Here is a 20,994-nt window from a genome sequence, read left to right as displayed (position 1 = left end):
CCAGGTCTTGAGGCTACCATTTCTAAACCATGGCAAATTTCAGATGATGAGCTTTGGGCTTTGCATGGTCTGTAGACAGGATTCTCACAGAGTCTTCCTGGGATGGAAAGAAGGAGATAGACATTGCCTAGAGAAGAGGCAAGAATGGCAGGCACTACAGCTCAGTGCTGAGGCAGCGTGGCCTGTGAGACAAGGCAGCTTTGGGCTCTCTACTTCCCTCCCTCCTTTCTTCCACTTGTCCCCTGTCTCCTACCTCATTAGGAAATTTTCTGGGGTCCTTGTCTGGTCTGACCCAAGGAAAGTAGTGAACTGGGGAACCTTCACTGTTGGACCTGTTGGGTCTTCCAGAGTGAACTGAACGGTCATAGTTCTACTGCAGGTCAGGGCTCAACCAACCACAAAGGGTGGACCCGAGAGAGGTGACCACAGAGGCTCTATATTTCAGGCACCTGGGATTAGTGCCTGACACCCTTTATCCTTAAAATGACCCATAATTCTCACTATTTCTACTCCCTACTTCCTCCTCTTCCAATGAAGGTGGAGTAGTGTTGGAACCTGGTCCTCCGTTTCTGAGTTCAAACCCTCTGTAGCAAGGGATGTAGGCTACTTGTGTAGAGTGCTGGCCTGCAGAGCCCAGGCTTGCTGCTACCAGCATAGCATGTCAGAATCTGTGTGATCCAGCATGGAGCCTGACCACGGGGTACAGAGCTGTTCCTTGATTCTACCCAATGTCTCTTTGCCAGGGCCCATCATCATCATCCCTTCCCTATGACCCCCTGCTGGAATTTCAGTGGGATGAGGCCAGAACTGTAGGAGAGCTATAGCCCTCTCTCTGGGGACTGGAGCTTTCTGGGCCCAGTGTGAGCTCCTTATCTGGGCTCCTGAAGGTCAGTACGTAACAGTACTGTGTCTCCACTAGTGGAGAGACCTCTTTAACCCTATTCTGGGGCAGATCAGGCTTCTCTCCAGTTAAGCCCTACTCCATGTAAGCCCCACCCCAGCTGTGCCTCCTGCTCCTCTGACCAGCTCTCTGTGGCCTGCATATGGGCAGAGAGTAGCATTCCTCAGAGTCAGACAATGCAGAACGCTCTTGGAAGGGTGGCTCCCTCACAGCTGTTGCTGAGCTGTATCGTTTTTATTATAATGTTGTAGGAATATGAACTCAAGCCAAGATAAGCCCTCCCAGACTGTAGGGTAGGAATAAACCAAAGCCCATTTACAATTAAACACAAACAAAACTGCAAAACCAATAAAATTGAAATTTGCAGCATTAATTTTACAGGGCAGGTGTTTCCCAGAGCCGCAGCTCAGGGAGTAGACTCCAGGGTGCAAGAACTACCTGCTGGTACTCAGATAGCTTCTGTGTTCATTCAGGGGATGCCAGTTCGCACATACGTAAGGGCAGCTGCCTGAACTGTGCTAATAACAGAGGCTTTGTCTGTTGTCATCACACCTTCCATTTAACCCAGAGCCATCCCAGAAGGCATGTTTAATAGCGGGTTCTTGATAACTCGTTTACGCTGTCGCCTTCCTGTGCCAACAGCTCTACCTTGCAGCCTGACAGGGTGCTGCTTTAAATGGGAGTAATCCAATTACTGCAGGGCCCGGGAACGGGATCTTCGTTGCTTATTTACTGTCGTGCTTAGTGCCAATGAACTGCTGCAAGGCAGGGAGTGGGAGGCAGAGAGCCCGCAGATGAGCTAGGTATTGCCACTACAGGCTGGCATCAGCCTTCCCTGGAGCTCTGCCCTACTGCCCTGCCTGTGGAATTCATGGGGGAACTTCTGCTACATTTGAGTGCATGGACACACTTTTGTACTCATGGGAAAAAAGCTGAGCATCCCATAGCATGGGGAGCCTGTGTTAGTTACATTGCTTGTTGTTGTAAATGAATGCCTGACAAAAGGCAAGTTGAGGGAGAAAGGGTTTACTTTGGCTCACAGATTGAGGGTGCAGCCCATCATGGTCAGGAAGGCATGGTGGCAGAAGTGTGAGGCAGATGGTTACATTGTATCCAAAGTCAGGGTGGGGCAATGAGTGTTAGTGACCAGGTAACATTGTATCCAAAGCTAGGGTGGGGCAGTGAGTGTTAGTGACCAGGTAACATTGTATCCAAAGTCAAGGAGCAACAGTGAGTTTCAGTGCTCAGATAACATTGTATCCAAAGTCAGGGTGGGGCAATGAGTGTTAGTGACCAGGTAACATTGTATCCAAAGTCAAGGAGCAACAATGAGTTTCAGTGCTCAGGTAACATTGTATCCAAAGTCAGGGTGGGGCAGTGAGTGTTAGTGACCAGGTAACATTGTATCCAAAGTCAGGGTGGGGCAGTGAGTGTTAGTGACCAGGTAACATTGTATCCAAAGTCAGGGTGGGGCAGTAAGTGTTAGTGATCAGGTAACATTGTATCCAAAGCCAGGGAGCGGCAATGAGTATTAGTGACCAGGTAACATTGTATCCAAAGTCAAGGAGCAACAATGAGTTTCAGTGCTCAGGTAACATTGTATCCAAAGCTAGGGCTTAGCAATGAGTGCTAGTGGTCAGATAACATTGTATCCAAAGTCAGGGAGGGGCAATGAGTGGTAGTGATCAGGTAACATTGTATCCAAAGTCAGGGAGCAGCAATGAGTGTTGGCGCTTGGGTCACATTGTATCCAAAGTCAGGATGAATATCGGTACTCATCTTGTTTTCTCTCTATTTGTTTTTATTATTTTGAACACAGTCCAGACCCCAACCTACACATGGTGCCACACATATTTCAGGTGCATCCTCCTACCTCAGTTAACCCAGTATAGATAATGCTTCACAGACATTCCCACAGACTTGTCTCCATGGTGATTCTAAAGCCCATCAAGTACACAGTCAAGATCAGCCATCATGAATTTCCCCTCCAGACCACACAGGAGCTACTGTATATTTTATAGTCCTGAATCTCTGTTGATAAGACACACACTGAGAAAAGACAGGCAAGAGTAGGCTCGTCTCCTGAGGCTTGGCCTGGGTATTCTAGCAAAGGAGACCTGGGAGAAAGCTCACAGTTCTTGTGGCCCTCCTTGTCCTCCCATAATGAAAACAGCCAGGACCAAGGAATCTTCTCCAAGGACCCATATGTAGCCACAGAACATGGCCTCAGATGTGAGGCTTTGCCTCTTCATGATGGTCATTTCCAATGGACCCTGGTAGCTCTCTCTCTCTCTCTCTCTCTCTCTCTCTTTCCTTACCCCCCAGATGAGTTCAGGAATATGACGCCAGGCAGTGTGTCTTACAGCTGGGCAGTTACCAAGTGTTGTTCCTGGGAGTTTGGGGTTGCCATGCAGTTGAGGAGTAGCCCCAGGGTTGGGGTCATAACATGCCTGGCCAAGCCTTGTCTGAAGTGCAGAAAGCAGGGTCTACAAGATTTGATCTCTCCAAATGTAGGGTGTCATCACTGGTTCCTTTGCTTAGAGCCAGTTGTGAGTTCCCTAAATGGATACAGGAATGGACTTGCCATCTCCACTTCCCCGGGAATATCCAAAGTAGGCTTGAGCTGGCCCAGCAGAGGATTCTGCTAGGGAAGTGAGTGATATTAGGTGGCTTGGGATTTATTTTGGCAAACAGAATATAAAATCATTTTATAAAAGAGTGAACTAAGGTGAGTGGCTGCCACTGCTGGAAATAACATGGTGGTGTATGACAGACCTGCCAAGATTGGGGACAAAAACATATCTGCGCTTTGCACGGGTGACAAAGCCTTCGGTTGCTCTGAGGTCCTCCCAGCCTGTCTAAACATCACTAGAGAGCCCAAGCCCAAGTCCTCTAGCCCACAAGGCCCCCCCTCTCTTAGCATCACCATTGTGGGGAGCGTTCATTCCACCTCAGATCTGTTTCTCTCCACAACTCTGTGCTCCTTTGTCCAAACTCTACCCTCTGTCTGAGCTTCCGCTAGCTATACAGCTGCTTTCAACTCCATTTAAGGTTGCCAGGCTGTGGCAAATTGCCCAGGAGCCTTCACAACCTATGACCCATCCTAGGCCTGAAAAGCCCCAGGCCCCTGTACCCTGCATTACTCTCTGCATTCTGCCTGCAGGCTACTTGTCTTCACCTGTCAGGCCAGGATCTGGGTTCCAGCAGCTGCTTTGTACTGGATCTTGGAACATTGGGGACAAAATTCTGTCTCATACCAGACAAAGTGTCCATAAGAGAGGCTTAGTGAAGGGAGCAAGTTGCCCCACTGTCCTCAGAACACTGCCACAGATCCTGGCAGTATCGGGCTGTCAGTCATGGACATTGGTATAGGTCTCTGTGGAACCAGGGTGGGGGGTGGGTGTGAGGTTTTTCCACTCAGCCTAAGGTGTGCATGTGAAGTGTGTGTATGTGCTCTTTATTTGCAATGTGTATGTAAACAGCATTTTGTAGTGTAGGTGTGTACAGTCGTGTGTGGGTCTGTGTGTCTGTGTCTGTGTGTGTGTTGTGGAGGAGCATGCTATCTGCACAAATGTATATGTGTGTGATACAGACAGTCACTGTGGAGAGGAACTATTGCAGTCCACCATGCTGCCTTTGGGGAAGCGTATATATGGAATTGGTGTGGCAGTGTCTCTGGGTCCTACTCTGTAGCCCTGTAGAAGGCTTGGGCTCTGGAATGTTCTCCCTCCCAAATGCAGTCTCCTCTCCTTCCCAGGCTGGAGCTCACATGCTTGCTCTCTCTCTCCGTATTTCTAGAGTATCCACTTTCTTTTAGGACCCTGGGATACACGAAACTCCACCTCCTGACTGCTGAGGAACCCTGCAGGCTGTGGCAGCTGTCTGCCCAAACTCGGGCCACTGACCACTTTCACTTACACTCCTTAAGAGTGCCCATCAGTCCCTATGGACGTCCTTCCCTTGTGCTGAGAGCTCTGTGCCAACGGGGCCAGAGAAGGACCAGCTCAGCCCATGCTCTGGGTGAGATGAAGTTGTGGAGTGGAGGCATGAAAAGCCCCTTTGTCCCTAGGATGTGGTAGCCTGGTGCTGGCCCGGCACTGTTTCTCCCACCGCCCCCAGCAGGAAGTAGGCTGGGCTGGGTGAGCTGAGTTCCAGCAAACGAACAAAAGGACCTGTGTGTTCAGTGTTGTTCAGTGTCCTCAGAGGCTTGGTCCCCGGGTATGCCCAGGCTCTGCTTGTCTGTGTGCTGCTACAGACCAGCCAACGACACAGCCTAGCTGTGTGTGCTTATATCCTTGCACACACGGGTGTAGATATGCATATGTGTGACATGGTGTGGTGTCTGAGTATGTGTATATATTTACATGTGTGTACTTATTGTTCATGCATGTGCACATGTTTGAGATCCATGGTGCATATATCTGTGAGTACTTGTGTATGTGCTCTGAGTGCATGTGTAAGCATATGTGCGTATCTGTGTGCACTTGTGCATGATGTATGTATGCATGTATAGTGTGGTGTGCATACATGTGTGTTTATGTGTATGTTACATATCCACCTGTGTAGGTGTATCTATGTTATTCTAAACATGTGTATTTGTGGTATGTCTATGTGCGGATTTATACATGCATATGCAGTGTGTGAATATGTTTGTGTGGTGCAGGTACATGTGGGTGGATATCTTAGGTTTACATATGTGAGTGCATGTATGAATGTGTGTTCTGCTTGCATGTGTATCCACATAGGTTGCTTTATGTTGATAGGTATTGTGATTACACCATGTGAAATATATACCATGTGCTTGTGTTTGTATTCATGTATTTTATGTGCACACCCATGTCTGCACACATGTATGTTCATGAGGATGTGTATGTCATATGGCCTGGACAGAAGCTCTGTCCCTCCCATAACCTAAGGCCATTCATTAGGACCTTGATACTCTCTTCCTGTCCTGTGCATATCTGTGTATGTTGTCCTGTCGGGTATGGGCTTTCCCCAGTGTCAGCAGAGTACAAGCTTTATCCTTCTTCCCACTTTTTACCCAGATGTTAAAGGATGAAGGAGGCTCAGAAGCCCTATGTGTGTTTCACAGAAAGTAGTCTTGATACAAGATAGGATGGGATCTGAACTGAGACCCAGAGACCTTTAGCCCACCAGCCATTCCCTACTTCCAAAGCCCACACACTCTTGGTACATCCTTCCGACAGGCAGGCCGCAACTGGTGCTACCACCCTACCCTAACCAGTTCACACACTACATCACCTCAGGACCTACTCTGGGTGACAGATATGTTGGTCTTCGATCTTGCTGTTCTTCTAGTAGCTGGAGGCTTAATTTTCCTTCACAACCAGTTCTGTTCTTGACTTGTTAGGCAGGCAGAGACAAGGCAACTGGAAGCCTATGGTTCCCTAACCTGCAAACCCCTCTCTGAGCGGCTTTATCGGGACAGGTTGGTGCAGAGAGGGACATTGCTCATGGCACTGTTTGATCTATCACTTGCATCCTTTTGTGGCTGAAGGCAGAGAGAAAGAGGAAGGAAAGGGGGAGACAGACAGACAGACAGAGAGTTGAGAAAGTTCTCAAGCACTGCAAACAGGAGTTGGGGGCTGAGGTGTGGGTGTGGATCCCGAGGCAGCCGATTTCAGGCTTTCGGGCTTACATTTGTTGGTGCCTGAGAAGGTTTTCATACCATCTTTTGCTGTCACCGAAAATGACACATAAGGGCTGGGAGAAGCAGCTGCTGGTGACTTTGCACAACTAATGAACAGCCAGAGACAGATGTGTGACAGAAGCCAACTCTGCTTGCCCACCAGCCACCTGTGCTGTGTGATTAGTAGGATCCCAGGAGAGTGGCTTGGGTGATACCTAGCTCTTTGGAATGTCCTCAGCCTAGGGATACCCCTGGCCTGGGGTGTGGGTGGGGTCACAGTTTCGGGTAGCCTTTGTTCTTGAAGCCTTCCCCCAGGAAGCCAAGGGATTTTTTTGTTTTGTTTTTGTTTTTTGTCCCCCCCCCCCCCACCCTTGAGGGAGCAAGGTCTCTTCTTCGTGGGGACTCCAGAATGACTCATGTAAGCATGGGGCAGGCCTCACTCCATCAGTTTAGGCTTCCATAGCAGAATGCCTCAGACAGGCAGCTTAGGGGCTTAACTTTAGCTCTGGGCGCTGGAAGTTCAAGGCCACTATACTTGCAGGACCAGTTTCTGGCTGGTAGCTTGCTGAGTCTGCCTTCTTGCTGTGTCCTCACTGGTGGTGTGTTGTGAAGCAGGGAGGGGGAGGGTATTATTTGGGTCCCTTGTAAGACCACTAATCCTTCTAATTCAGAACTCATCCTGTGTCCTTGTTTGAATTCAGTTACTTCCGTGTGGTCCTGTCTCTAAATACAAGGGTCAGGGACTTAGCACACAAATTTATATTACATCTCTAGCAGTAATGTGAAAAGAGTTGGCCTGGGATCCTGGCTGCTGCTGGCAACTGATATAAAGAGCCCGGGATGGAGTGAGGCAAGCACCGTATACTGTAGCATTCTTTCCAGTGCCTGTGGCAGGCATAGCTAGTCAATTACAAAACTCCTGTCTGCTATGCTACACGCACTTCATCATGGAGCCCCTGCTGGCGTGTCAAGCCTGCTACAAAATGCCCATCAATCTATCTAGGATGCCTGCCTTCATGTCTTCCGAACTATTCCAGGCCCTCCGGACCCATGGTCCTTGTAGTAACCCTGGAGCCCAGCCTTCACTGTGTGAACTCCGTCCTCCGTCTTTGCCACCCATTGGCTAAATTTGTGCAGGGCCATCACTGCCTCCAGAGCCAGCTCTCTGGTCCTTTGTGAAGAATGACTTGTAGGACTGCTTGGTTGAATCAAGATATCAAGAAATGGGGAGCAAAGCACTGCCAGTTGCACCCTTCCTCTGCCAGGTCATGGGCACATACTCTGTCAAAGCAGTGAAGCCCACCAATTGCCCAGTTGAAGGACTGTGTCTGAGTACATGATACCCAAGCTCGTATGTGTTTGCAGAGCTATTTACTTGCCAGTTATCACCCCTTACTGTGAGAAAGTGGGGAGAAATTGTAATACACATATTCTGCGGAATTGTACCTCTCATTTAGGCAAATCTGGAGTCCTGTGCATTGATATTTTTTTTACAGCAAAATTGAAAAGAAATTTTAGGAGAAGAGAGGAAGCCCAGGAGTTGGAAAGGTTGTGTGGGGGACCAGGGATGGAGCTGGATTGGGTGGAGACTGTCGTCCCCTCTTTCCTGGGGATGGAAAGGTCTCTGAAGCTGTGTCTTGTGAGGATGACAGAGGGGTTTACGCTCTTCTCTAACAGCGTTGGCCAATCCTGAGGCTTAACCACCAGCTTTTTGCACCTCCTAGGCTGTGGGGCCAATCAGCATGTGGCTTCCTGAAAGAGGGGAACAAACAGAAAATGTGATGGTTCTCAGTGCACAAGTCCTTACTGTCCAAAGGGAATGAACTCAAGCTCATAGCTGAGGCAGTGAACTCTGGGTGGACATGAGGAGTACAGGATAGGCCTTTCTCTGTGTGGAGTAGTATGTTAGGCATGGAGGTCGCAGAACAGGCAGATAACAGAGGCATGAGCCTATTCTTTGTCTGGTCTTTTTGTGACCCTAGACCCCAAAGGTTTTGCAGGTTGTTTTTGGTTTCTTTTTCGTGAAAGATTGTAAGTGTACTCCAGTCTTTGGTGTTGAGGTTAAAGTTGGGTGTGGAATTCTGCATAGCTGAGTCTTCCAACAATGCCCACAGGTGTTGGTGTTTACCACTCCCTCGTTGCTGTGATGAAATACCTAGCAGAAACAGGATGAAGAGTTGATTTTTAGCTCTCGGCTTCATGGGTCTTAGCCCGTGCTTGCATGGCTCACACCAGGAGGTAGACACAAAAGGCCCGTTCTAAGCTGACTTTCTCCTTGTTCTTGACTCTGTTCGGGTACCCAGCCCATGCATGATGCTTCCCGTGTTCAGGGTAGGTCAGCCCCCTTTGCCTTTGTGGAAAAGCCCCCACAGACACCCATGGGTGTGCTCCACCATCTCCTAGGTGAACATAAGTCCCATCATGTTGAGCATGACTGACCATCTCAAAGACTTAGCTGTTACTGGGACCACAAACCTTGTTTATGGGTCGTTTGAATGAAGCAACAGTTGTTAGAATTGCCTCAGGAAGGAGGTTAGCAAGGTGAACAGGTCATGGAAGATTCTGGTAATAAGAATACCAACTCCATTATGAACCTCTTTTTTTCATAAGCTTCTCACAGCCTCTGTGTCTACCAGGCCTGACCACCAAACCTGGGTGGGTTTCCAGTGAAGGAGAAGGGTGGTTTTCTTATGTCTAGGCTTTGACGTCTTGTTCAGATGGACACTGTGACCACCTCCCCACTTCCAGCTCTTCCCTAGACCCCTGCAGGCCCCAGGGCTCAAAGACTTAGGCCTAGCAGTCTCAGAGTCCTGAGTCAGGTCTGTGTCTGTAGATGAGAGGTAACTGGGGGTCATACTTCCTATAGAATTGCTGACTCTCTATCAGGCCTCACTCCTGACACTGAGCCCTGGTCCTACCCAAGCTGTCCTGTGGGTGCCCCTGCAATAGATCTAAGACATGCCCTATCAGTTTATAACAGAAAAGAAGATTGAGGCATTTGCCCCTCGGGAAGGGGAATGGTGCCATGATGAAGATGTTCTGACACTCTCAGTGACTACTTGCAATTGGGGCCAGCCTCCATGTGGAAGGTCTCTGAATGGCATAGTACCCGCTCATGGGACTTCCCACTGTGTGGTCCAGGTGCCAGGCCCAGCTTTAGGAAGCAGGCAAGCCATTCAGTGAGGCCTGCGTGTTGGGAGTGGCGTACTGATCAGCTCTCTGCTCTCTCCCACAGCACGAATTATCAAGACAAAGCAGTGGTGTGACATGCTCCCCTGCCTGGAGGGGGAAGGCTGCGACTTGTTAATCAACCGGTCAGGCTGGACTTGCACACAGCCCGGAGGGCGGATAAAGACCACCACGGTATGTGGCCCCTTTCCTTTCTTGTGGACATGTTGGGGGAGAAGTGAGCGGACACCACGCCCCATGATGGATGTGGATACTTCGGGATAAAACAGGGACAAGTGGCAGCTGGTAATTCCATCCCAGTCAGCTCCTCCTCACCCTCTGGCATTGAGTCCCAGAGAGCCTGTCCCTAATCAATTGGTCTTTGGGTACACGGGGACTATGACACAGAATGCAGAACCCCATAGACTGATCAGCTGGGTTGGTCATCTCAGAAGAGAAGCTAACACAGTGCATATTGCTCAGTGCATATTGCTGGCACCGAGGTTGCTTACTTTGGAGGGATGATGTGGAAGTACATCAGGCACCTCAAAATCTAAGAGCAAGTTTCTCTACCCCACCTGAGGCCAAGTGGAATCCAGATTCAGGTTTAGGGAGGGGGCTACCTCTGGTTCTGCTGCTGCCCTAGATATGATCTGGTGACTGCTAACAGACCCCAATGGCTCCCTAAACTTCAGCCCGCTCATCCTATCGAGCCATGCACACTAAGCTCTTTCTGGAGGCCACAGCCAACTTGATCTCCAGAGCCACTCTTTCCACAGATGGCTGAATACAGAGGACTCTGGGATGCTCTGATTTTTGTTTTTCTTGTTGCCCGTTCTTTGAAATTTCTGAGGTGTGATGGCTCCACATACTGCCTAGGCACTGCAGACAGTTATCCATCTGTGATATGCAACTGAGAGGTGAAAAGACAGTGGGCAAGACAGATGGGTAAGCCTCCTCAGGTCAGTGACTGGTCATTTAGCACTGGCTTCTTTGAGAACAAGGCTGGGTGAGACCTGTTCGGGGTTAGTGTGGGAACCTGTTGGGCTGAGTGGACACAGAATCAAGCACACTTCAAAGAGACTTAGGCTCTGAAACGCCTGTAGAGGTGTATGGAGGGGGAAGCCACAGGTATAGGATGCTGCCCTATGTCTGCCTCTGCCTTGTGAAGACCACAGGTACAGGTTGACCCCCTGAGCTCCCAAGATGCCCCAGGCAGGGGCCACAGATAGGTATGAGATGAGATAATAGATAGTGATGAGCTCCATCAGCCATAACCATGCAGAGAGATGCTTGAAGGCTCGCCGAGTGCCCCAGCTTAGTCTCCTGTATAAGGCCTAGCATCCCCAACTACATCCCAAGCTATTCGGCCACCTGGGTAAGTGCTACAATGGTGAAAACTGGTGCCAAGAAAGGAGTTGCATATCCATAGTGCCCCCCCCCCCCATGATTCAGTGCAGAGTCACAGCAGGGCTAGATGTTCTTAACTCCTGGCCTGTGTCCTTTTGGGGACCAGATGTAGCCCTAGGCTTGGTGTATTCCCCACTTGCCGGAGTCACACTTGGAAGGGATGGGAAATTAAGGACATGTGTAATTGCAGTTGGACACCACAGTGGACTGGGTGGGTGTGAGGAACTCCTGAGCCAACTTTACCCCCTCAGAAGCAAGAAGGGAGCTGTATAGCTCTGCAGTCTAGTCCACATGGTGTCCTTGAGTCTATAAAATGAGACCCAACTCGTACTGGAACCTCTAGCCTAAGGTGACGTGTTTTTAAGCTGTCTAAAATGTTGCTTCTCAAGCCAGATCTAAAGAAACCACAATTAGCTGGACAGTGGTGCCACACACCTTTAATCCCAGCACTTGGGAGGCAGAGGCAGGTGGATCTCTGTGAGTCTGAGGCCAGCCTTGTCTGCAGAGAGAGTTCCAGGACAAACTCAAAAGCTACATAGAGAAACCCTGTCTCTAACAACATAATTAAAGTCTATACTATGTAATTGCTTCAAGGCCTCTTATAGAGTAAATTAGTAGCATAGGTTCCACGTGTCACCATAAATTGTTGGAAAATTGTTTTTCCAAGATGTCAGTTGTCACATGTTATATTAAGAAGCCTGGTGACCACGTAATGGCTATTAATTTCTTTCCAGCGTCACTCATCCCAGATAGAACCTCCCTTCAACCAAGACCCCTCTCCACTCTGCACCCCAGCTATACCAGCTCTACATCCATACACCTCTGTGACACCCTAACCCTAGCACGGTGTCACTTGCTGATTATATTTCTCTGTGTGTCACCCAAGTGGAGGGGCTATTCACAGGCATTTAGCTGGGTCTGGGGATCCTATAGCCTGTCCCCTCCTGGGGCCTCCTAAGTACGTGTGATAAATGGATCCATTGATTAGCTCAGCCCAGACCCCAGGCGCATGCTGATGTTCGCATTTCTGAAATCACTGCTTCTCAAAAGCGTGGGTCACCACCCCATTAGTGGGTCATGAAATTAATTTACTGGCTCATGATCAGCATGTAAAAGGAATAAGAAAGGTCATAAAAATACTAGAATGCTTCTCGGGTCACCGGAACGAGTGCCACTTACGGCCACATAAGCACAGTGGTGCTGTGTGAGATGAGTGTCACTGTGGAAAGTGGGAAGTCCATGGCCCAGATGACTCGGGAGACAAACGAGCCTCTGGGCTAGCCTGCTGCCTCTGGAGTTGCCCCTTAGACTTTGCCCTGTGAGCATCCATCTGCACTGAGCCAGGTGAGGAGTGAATGCTGAAGGTTCTCCTTGGGCATGGAAGCAACACCCCTTCCTTTCTACGATACATTGTTTTTAGAGGTGGGGCAAGGGGTGGGATTCCCTTCCTCTTCTACAGCTCCCAGACTCCTGTTTTCCACTAGTCCCGCCGGCAGGACATCCAGGGGACCTAAATGAAAAGGGCTAGAGGATCCCAGGTGGGGACTCTGGTCCCTCATAGCTGGCCAGCAATGGATGTCAGTGCAGATGTTAGCTGGCTTTGGCTGCACTGCACCCTGCATATGTTAGTGGCTTTCGGGAATATTCTAGTCAGTGTTTACTCTGCATTTCTGTGATGTTTATGAATTGCAAGATGCTCGGTGGTGAGCCATACCGTTCCCTAAATCAGAATAAACCAGCTGGATTGGAATCCATCTTTCCCAATTAGCTATTAAGCATCACATTTTGATTCCATATGCATAAACACATGGTTGTGGGGGTAGGGAGGTTTCGGGAGGAATTTCTGGGAGTCCTGCTCAAGGGTTAGCACTCCATAGAAGTGTGTGCCCCAGAGAACATAGAGTCAATGACGTCCAGATGCCGACTGGAGGAACACATGTGGGTATGGATATCTGGCCTCTGCACCCAATGTTTGGGGGCCTCTATTACAGAAGTAGAGTCCGCTCAAGCAGTCAGTCTGAGCACCAGTTCCTCTCAGCTTGCCTGCAACTAGCTGCTGACTTGAGCTGGGCAGCCTGTGCCTCGACGCACTGGGGCATCTGCAGGTCAAGAGCACCGAGATCAGTCATATCACCAAAGAACACAAATGCAGATCGTCCTGCTTCTCAGCCATCCCAACAGCATCCTCTACCATGCTTAGCATATGTCCAGGGCAACCTTTCTTCAGGAGAGCTGCCCTGGAGCAGGGAGGGCCCTGGCCCCTTCTGGTGCACAGCCAGTTGTTCAGTGGGCTCTACCCATTCCACTCGGGTCTCTGCCACTGCCGCTTCCTGCCAAGTTGGGAGTAGGGTAAGAGCCGAACTCGGGAGCTGCTGCAGGCCGAGCTGGAACTTTGAGGTCTTCATTATCAAATTCTGAAGGTTTTGTGTGGTCTGGTGGCTATACCAAAACACTCAGAAGACTGGACTAGGTTCCTCCCAGGAATCAACATGGGTCCCTAAGCATGGCTAGTTGTGTGCCAACCTACCCATGTGCCTCAGTTCCCACTAATGTCAGGGGCCACACAGGGCTCCACCGAAGAATGGAGCACCTCCAGGCTCCCCCATATTGGAGCAACAAATCTCCGTGGGCCTTTGTGGATACTTACCAAATGCTAGTCTCAGCCCCCAGCTAAAAAGGACCAGACCCCTATGCTGCCTATTAGGCCTTCTGGAGACCCCTGTGAGAAGACAGGTATGTGGCAAAGGAAATAGTTTATTCCTGAAAGGACAAAGACAGCCACAGAGGAGATAAAAGCATGTGTCTAGGAGGGGACCTGTGGTGACTGTAAGCAGAAGAGCGGGGCTGAAACCCTAGGAAGCTTCAGACCCTACAGGTAGCGCATTGATAAAGTGCTTGCCATAAAGTGCTTGAATACATAAGTATCCAAGTTCTACCCCAAGCATCCACATAAAAAGCTGGATGTATTGGCATGCATTTGCAATTTCCAGCCCAAGGGAGGCAGAGACAGTGTCTTGGGGTTCGATGACTAGCCAGACTAGCCTGGTCAGCAAGTCCAAGGTCCCAGTGAGAGACTTTGTGTTAAAACCAACAAGGTAAATGGCACCTGAGGGGTGGCAGAGAGGAGCAATCCCTTTCCCTACAAGTGCACGCTTTTACACACACACACACACACACACACACACACACACTTACAAAATTTGCAGACCTGGAAGATGCAGGTTTCCTATACATCCCAGGGATGAGTGTATAGAAAGTTCCATCCTGGAGCTGCCAGAGTGAGATATGAGGCCCTGGGAGGTGCTGAAAAGAATCTAAACATCAGAAGGATGAGATCAGTCCCACACTGTCCTGTCTTGACACAAGGTAGAGTCATTTGTTCTAAAAGGGACTCTCAGTTGAGAGAATGCCTTCCTCAGTCTGTAGCGCATTTTCTTACTTAGTGATTGATGTAGGAGGGTCCCAGCCCATTGTAGGCAGTGTGACCCCCTGGTCATATGGCCCCAAGTGCTCTAAGAAATCAGGCTGAGGAACAAGGCAGTAGTATCTTTCCTGCCTTGAGTTCCTGACCTCCTGGCCTGATTTCCTTCAGTGGTAGACTGTTTCCTGAAGTATAAGGGGAAGTAAATCCTGTCCTTCCCAAGTTGCTTTTAGTCGTGATGTTTATCACAGCAATAAAAACCCTAATGAATGCACACATACATACACACACAGAGAGAAAGAGAGAGAGAGAGAGAGAGAGAGAGAGAGAGAGAGAGACCTCAGAATGTAGTACTCTTCAGGGGACTGCTCGAGCAGGGACTGGCATCCCAGGTTCCCCCAGCCCAGATGTTGCAGGACACATGTGCCAGATGTGACTCTTAACCTCTAGTTCCCTAGCTGCCAGAATGTTCTATCAGTGTTTTCCGGGAGAAGAGACTTCCTTAGCGCAGACAAAGCGGATCCCCAATGGGACAGCAGAATCTATGAGGCCAGGAAGGCAAGGCTGAAGACCTAGAACCCTCCCTGAGGACACAAAGGGACACAACAGGAAAAGAGGTGGCATGTGAGATCATCTCAAGGGACAGTTCTCCCCTGTGACAGCCTGGTAGCAGCTCCCAAGAGGGCACCTGTGTACCTTTCTGCATCTCGCATGAGCAAGAGGAGTGGTTCGTGGTGATGGGTTGCCTTCAGTGGACACTGGGTGTTCTTGGGGAGATTCTCTGTTTGAATCCCACAACAGGAGGGAAGTCAGTGAGCCCCCATCACACAGCTGACGTAAGTGAGCTGCATTGACCTCCTCTCATTCTTAAACCTGCTTGGTTCCCAACATCCTTCGAGTTCTGATGCCAGGCCCAGTACCTTGAGGACCCAGGGAACCAACCCTTAGAATGCAAATCAGGTCTCTTGTCCACCTTGCATTATACTGGCACACCTAGGCCAAAGCTTAGAGCCTGATGTCCCCACCTCCAGTGTGATCAGAGGCCAGCCCAGGCCAGACGCACAGGGCAGAAGAAAACCACCATGCAAGACAAAATACTTTCAGCAGGCAGACTGCCAAAAAGGAATGTCACAGAACAGGAGGAGGAGAAAATCCTGCTTGCGACCCTCGAGCAGGGATGGCCTCTCGCCCAGCAGCCCGCACCTCGGATCGATTTAGATGCTCTCTGGACGTGACGTCCTCACAAGGACAAAGCAGACTGGATTAAAAAGTGGTGTGAGCCCTGAGGCAGGCAGCCCAGGAGCCCGCTGCCTGCACCCTAACCCGTCTTTTTCGGCGCAAGTGATGAAAGACTAGAGTCATTACTTGGATCTGTACGCAGTCCATTCTCTGCTCCTCTGAGTCACCCTGTTCATCACCATGATAATAGCCGGACATTTTAATAGATTCCATGCGTAAACAAAAATGTATATGGAGGTACTGCATCAAGTAGTATTGTAAGCAGAGGCATTCTTCATGCTCTCGGTGGATATGAGCCCAGAAACAACAAACAAAAAAAAGAGATTGGTTTGACCAAGCTACATTATTCCTGTCGGCATTTTTCAGAAGGAGAGGCATTACTGCTGGTCCCTCTTTTCTGTAATTGGGCTGCATTCATCTCAATTTTCCTTAAAGCGTTTGTTCTTTGAATTGTTTTAAATACATAAGTAGCAAATGGTTAAAGCTGGGGAAACTAGCTCAGTGGGGAGTGAGAAATAGGGCCCGTCCTACAAGATAGGTGGGTGTGGGGTGAGCCCATTGCCACGGGAAGGGCACACGGCAGTGGCATAATAAGGGAGGAGACCAGAAGCTGGGCCAGCACCAAGCACGCCTGAAGGTTGCACCAGAATGTCTAAGGGTTCCCGTGAGATTAAAGGTGAGATTTGGGGTCTTTTTAAGGTTGTGTTCCCAGAGTAGAGCCTGTGAAACTGGGGACAAGACACATGCTCAGCCTCTTTGTGTCTCCCTGTCTGTCCCTTCTCCCATCTCTCGGGCACATTGATTGTGTGTTGGAGGCCAAGGGTATACGTGGTCCCCTATGTTAAGAAGCTGTTGAAACCCTCACAGCTCTCTGCAGGGTCAGTCTTTGGTGCTCAGTGGACACACTCATCTATCTTGGTACCTAGTGCACTGCTTAGAACATCGCTAAGGTGTGACCTGTTCCCAGTGCCACAACTTTTGGGTCACATAGACACAGCTGCGCGACAGGCCTACTGCCTAGATTGTCCTCCACCCGTGGAATGTGGTAGTGGAGCCAGCACCGGAAGTGAGATCTTCTTGCAGCAGCAGCACTCCCGCCCAGGCCTTGTTGGTCCAGAATTCTGAGCACTTAATGATTTTATGCTAACCATAGAAAAGATGTGCTCCTGAGTGTAAAGTCTACATAGGACCCCATATCCTGAGCCACCCTCTTCCATGGCCTACATGCCCTCTAGACTAGAAGAAGGATGCTCATAAAAGGCAGGTTATAGAATGTTCCAGAAAACTGTGTTAGGGCCTAGAGTCACAGCTGAAGTAGAGCCCAGGATGATCTGTAGCAGAAGTTCTAATTAGTCTTAATAATAAAAACCTGGAGTCAGATATTGGGATGAAAGCTAAAACAAACAGAGCAGCCAGTCACTAGTTCTAAACTACTAAATGCTCAGACCGAATGGGGCAGCCCGTCTCTCTACAAGTCCTTGTACTGAATGCATTGAGCTCCTGTTTCCTTCAGCATTATGTTCTTCTCTCTGCCCAGCCATATCCCTTCCTGTCTCCACCTCCTTAGTGCTGGGATTAAAGGTGTGTGACTCCCTAGTACTAGGATTATAGGTGTGAGCCATGACCCCTGTTTCTCTTTCAGACTGGATCAATTTCATGTAGCCCAGGGTAGCTTTGAACTCACAGAGATCCATCTGTCTCTGTCTCCTGAATGCTGGGATTAAAGGTGTGTGCCACCACTGCTTGGCCTCTATGGCTAACTAGTGTGGTTATTCTGCATTCTGATCTTCAGGCAAGCTTTATTTGTTAGATCACAAACAAAAGACCACCGCAAGGTGTAGAAGGAGACTGCTCGTTCATTTCCTGGCTGTCCAGACCTGAATAATGACACAGAAACTATGATAATTACAACACTGCTTGGTGTGTTAACTCAGGCTTCTTATTAGCTAGCTCTTATATCTTAAATTAACCCATTTCTACTAATCTGTGTATTGCCATAAGGCTGTGGCTTACCAGAAAGGTTCCAGGGACATACTTCTTCTTCTGCAGGTGCATGGTGTCTCTTTGACTCTGCCTGCTCACTCTCTCTATCTCTGTTCTGATTTTCTACTTGCTTTACTCTGCTAAGCCATTGGCCTCAGGAGCCTTATTCATCAACCAATAAAAGCAGCACATATACAGAAGGACATCCCACATCAGCAATGGTCAACTCTGATAGGCCCTTCAGGCTCTCCTACACACAGTGAAGTTGATACCCAGGTGACCATCCTAAGGTGCACCACCCCAGGCCACTGCCACCTACTGGGCCAGGCATGTGTCCAACAGGGAAGCCTTTCACCAAGAAGGGGCCAGGCTCCATTTTGAGAGGCAATACTATCGGAGTGCTTCAAGTTTGTTTTTCTGTGTTGGTATAATTTGGCCTTAGACTCTCAGATAAAAATGGTGTTGTTATCATTAAGGACAGAAGTAAATGCAGGTCTGAGCTATATCAGAAATAGTGAGATATTATTGAGTGTAAAAGCTGGAAGATTAGTCAGTGCCTGTGTGTTCATCATGGAAGCTGTTGGGGTCATGCCTCCTAACACCCTCATGAGCTCTCTCCCTAGACTAAGCTATCCTTTGGTCTTTGGCTCCAGGTTCCCTGAGTTGTCCTTGTTGTTAGGGTGTATGGATTTGACTTGCTGACCTTAGCCAGCTGTGATAGCAATGAGTGAGCAGGAGTGGCTTTGCTGGTAGCCAACCCTTTGCCATGGCCTGTGTGCTAATAGAGGCAATGAAATATGAGCCTTTGGCCTAGGTATTTGTCCTGGGGTTTCTGTTACTGTCACAAAACACCATGACCAGAAATCAAATTGGGGAAGATAGGGTTTGTTTGTCTTACACTTTCATATCTCTGTTGGTTAGTGAAGACAATGAGAACAGAAACTCAAATAGGGCAGGAACCTAGAGGTAGAACCCGGTGCAGAGGCATGGGAGCAGGCTGCTGCTTAACGGCTTGCTCCCCATGGCTTGCTCAGCCTGCTTCCTTAGATAACCCAGGACCACCAGTCCAGGAATGGCACCACCCAAATAGGCTGGATCCTCCCCTATCGATCACTAATCTTTAAAAATGCCCTGTAGTGGGTATTTTGGAGGACCATTTTCTCAATTAAGGTTCTCTCTTTTCAGATAACTCTATCTTGATGTAAAACTCTCCAGCACAGTGTTTGGGATACATCTTTTAAAAAAGCAAAATTGAGGAATTTGTGTCACTGTCCACATAGCTTTAAATTTGCTCTGTTAAAATTGCACTGTTTAAATTGCACTTGGCAGGTGCATCAAGTCCTAGGGCATCTGTCCCAGTGATAGCACTAGCTTAGTTGACACTGAAGATCTGCCACCAGGTCCCCATAAATGCCCTGTCCCCTGCACTGGAACATAAATCTCATTAATTAGCCTGCGGCATACATAATAACACCTAGGCACATCTTGAGAGAAGAGCCCTATTGTAGGACTGATGTATGGTACCAAGTGAAGGTTCTGCATCAGACACTATCATCCCTAGCCTAGGGAACTGACACTTGTGTGTTCTGGTCAAGTGACATGTGGCAGTCGGGTCTTCCCAAGCCTTGGTTTTCTTGTTTGGAGAAGGCAGGAGGGTCCCTCAGCTAGCCTCACAGGTTATTGGGATGGGAAAGGAAAGGATGGAGGGAAAAGGCTTCTAAGATATTAGGGGTTCTTTATATCTAAGGTTGTTGTTCTTTTACACCCAGCATATCCTGGGGTACTCACACCCTATTGACTGTGTGAGATGAAGGAGCCTCTTCTGGGAAGCCTTCTTTTTGGTGTGATAGCATTCATGCAATGGAAAGATCAGGGCCCTGCATCTCCCAAGTGTGCTGTTTTGATTCTGATTGAATCTGCTATATGTAGCCATGGCCTTCAGGATCTCACAGGGCACTGCTGGGTGCGCTTCCAGAGGGGGAGAGGGTGAGAGAGCGGTATTTTTCTTCACTGTAGGAGAAATGTAACTGTGGGAAGAGAGCACAGTGCCTCTCCCAAGTCCTTGGAGAAGGATCCATGATTTGTAAATTAATACAGTGGCTGGACTCAACAGGCTGGCTTCATCTTCTGCCCAGCTTCAAGTTACAGAAGGTGTTTGAAATAATGAAATAAGAACTCTCAATATCATTGAGACTCAAGGGCGAGAAAAGACTCCCCTTGTAAGGTGGTTTTGGGCTTTTCCAGAGAGCAAACAGCCCATGTCCAGGGGAGCAAAAAGGATCTGAAGACTTGGCATCCAAACCTTTGAGTACAGGGCAACTTTGGTCTCTGCCTGATGAGATGCAGGCCATAGACTGGAGCCTGGGGAAATGAGCATTATTTGTGAGGAGGAGATACTGAAGAGAGGGCCAGGTAGCCCTGTAGCACCCCACAGGGCTCACAATGGCAGCCCCAAAGATGTTGCTTGGATATGCTGGAGCTGAACATGGCCATGGCCATTATTCCGGGATGACATGGCAGAGAAGAGCATAGAGTGGGGGCAGACTCTCTGTGCTTTCCCACAGAGACACATGGTGCTTGTAAAAACACTGGAGACCTAAGAGCAGAATTCAGATGTGTATTGGAAGCTACAACTAATAGGACCGTCCCTGCAGACATGGAAACCACAGTGTGAGAGCAATCTTAGAACTAGGAAACAACGAAGAAGTGGAACAAAGAAGATGAAGGAGACAGGTTTGGAGGTCAGGGGCGGGACACGCAGCCTGAGAGCAGGGGTGCATCAGGAAGGGAAGAGATGAGCTTCAGGGGGAAGTAAGGTGTTAGAAAGAAAGAGGCAAGTCTCCTAGGCCAAAGAAAGGTCCCAACCAAAGAAAAAGCTTGACTAGATCATAGGATGGGTTTGAGTTTGTAAATGAAGGAAACCTGTGTGATAGCCTTTTAGGGGACACTGAAGAAAAATAAAGTTGGAAGAACGTAAGTCCATGGAACCATGTCGACACAAACAGTCTTAAGAGCCCACAGAGACCTGAAGCCAGAAGATAAAGGAAGGGCTGTCAGCAAGGGAGACCAAAACACAGTCTCCCTCATGAATGCAATCCTATTTCTAATTGCTTTGGACTAAGCGAGTAACCAGGAATATTTTCCATGACTGGGAGAGCATACCCTCATAGAGTGTTGCTAAAAAAGATGAACAAAAGATACATGTCAGGTCTACTCAAGTTT

General features: G+C 48.9%; 1 protein-coding gene across 2 annotated transcripts in view; it reads left to right on the top strand.

Annotated features, from left to right (window-relative positions):
- The window catches only part of Tafa5 (TAFA chemokine like family member 5), a 199,123-nt gene that overhangs the window by 158,183 nt on the left and 19,946 nt on the right, over window positions 1-20,994 (top strand). For both annotated transcript variants that reach the window (XM_041672409.1, XM_041672410.1), the window contains exon 3: window positions 9,787-9,914. In XM_041672409.1, coding sequence (XP_041528343.1) covers window positions 9,787-9,914 — 128 coding nt within the window. The remainder of the gene's footprint in view (window positions 1-9,786; window positions 9,915-20,994) is intronic.

This window comes from Microtus oregoni, unplaced genomic scaffold (genome assembly GCF_018167655.1).
Source record: "Microtus oregoni isolate MIOR12 unplaced genomic scaffold, Mior012 000022F_ref0000154, whole genome shotgun sequence".
NCBI lineage: Eukaryota > Metazoa > Chordata > Mammalia > Rodentia > Cricetidae > Microtus > Microtus oregoni.
This window is presented reverse-complemented; position numbering and strand designations above follow the sequence as displayed.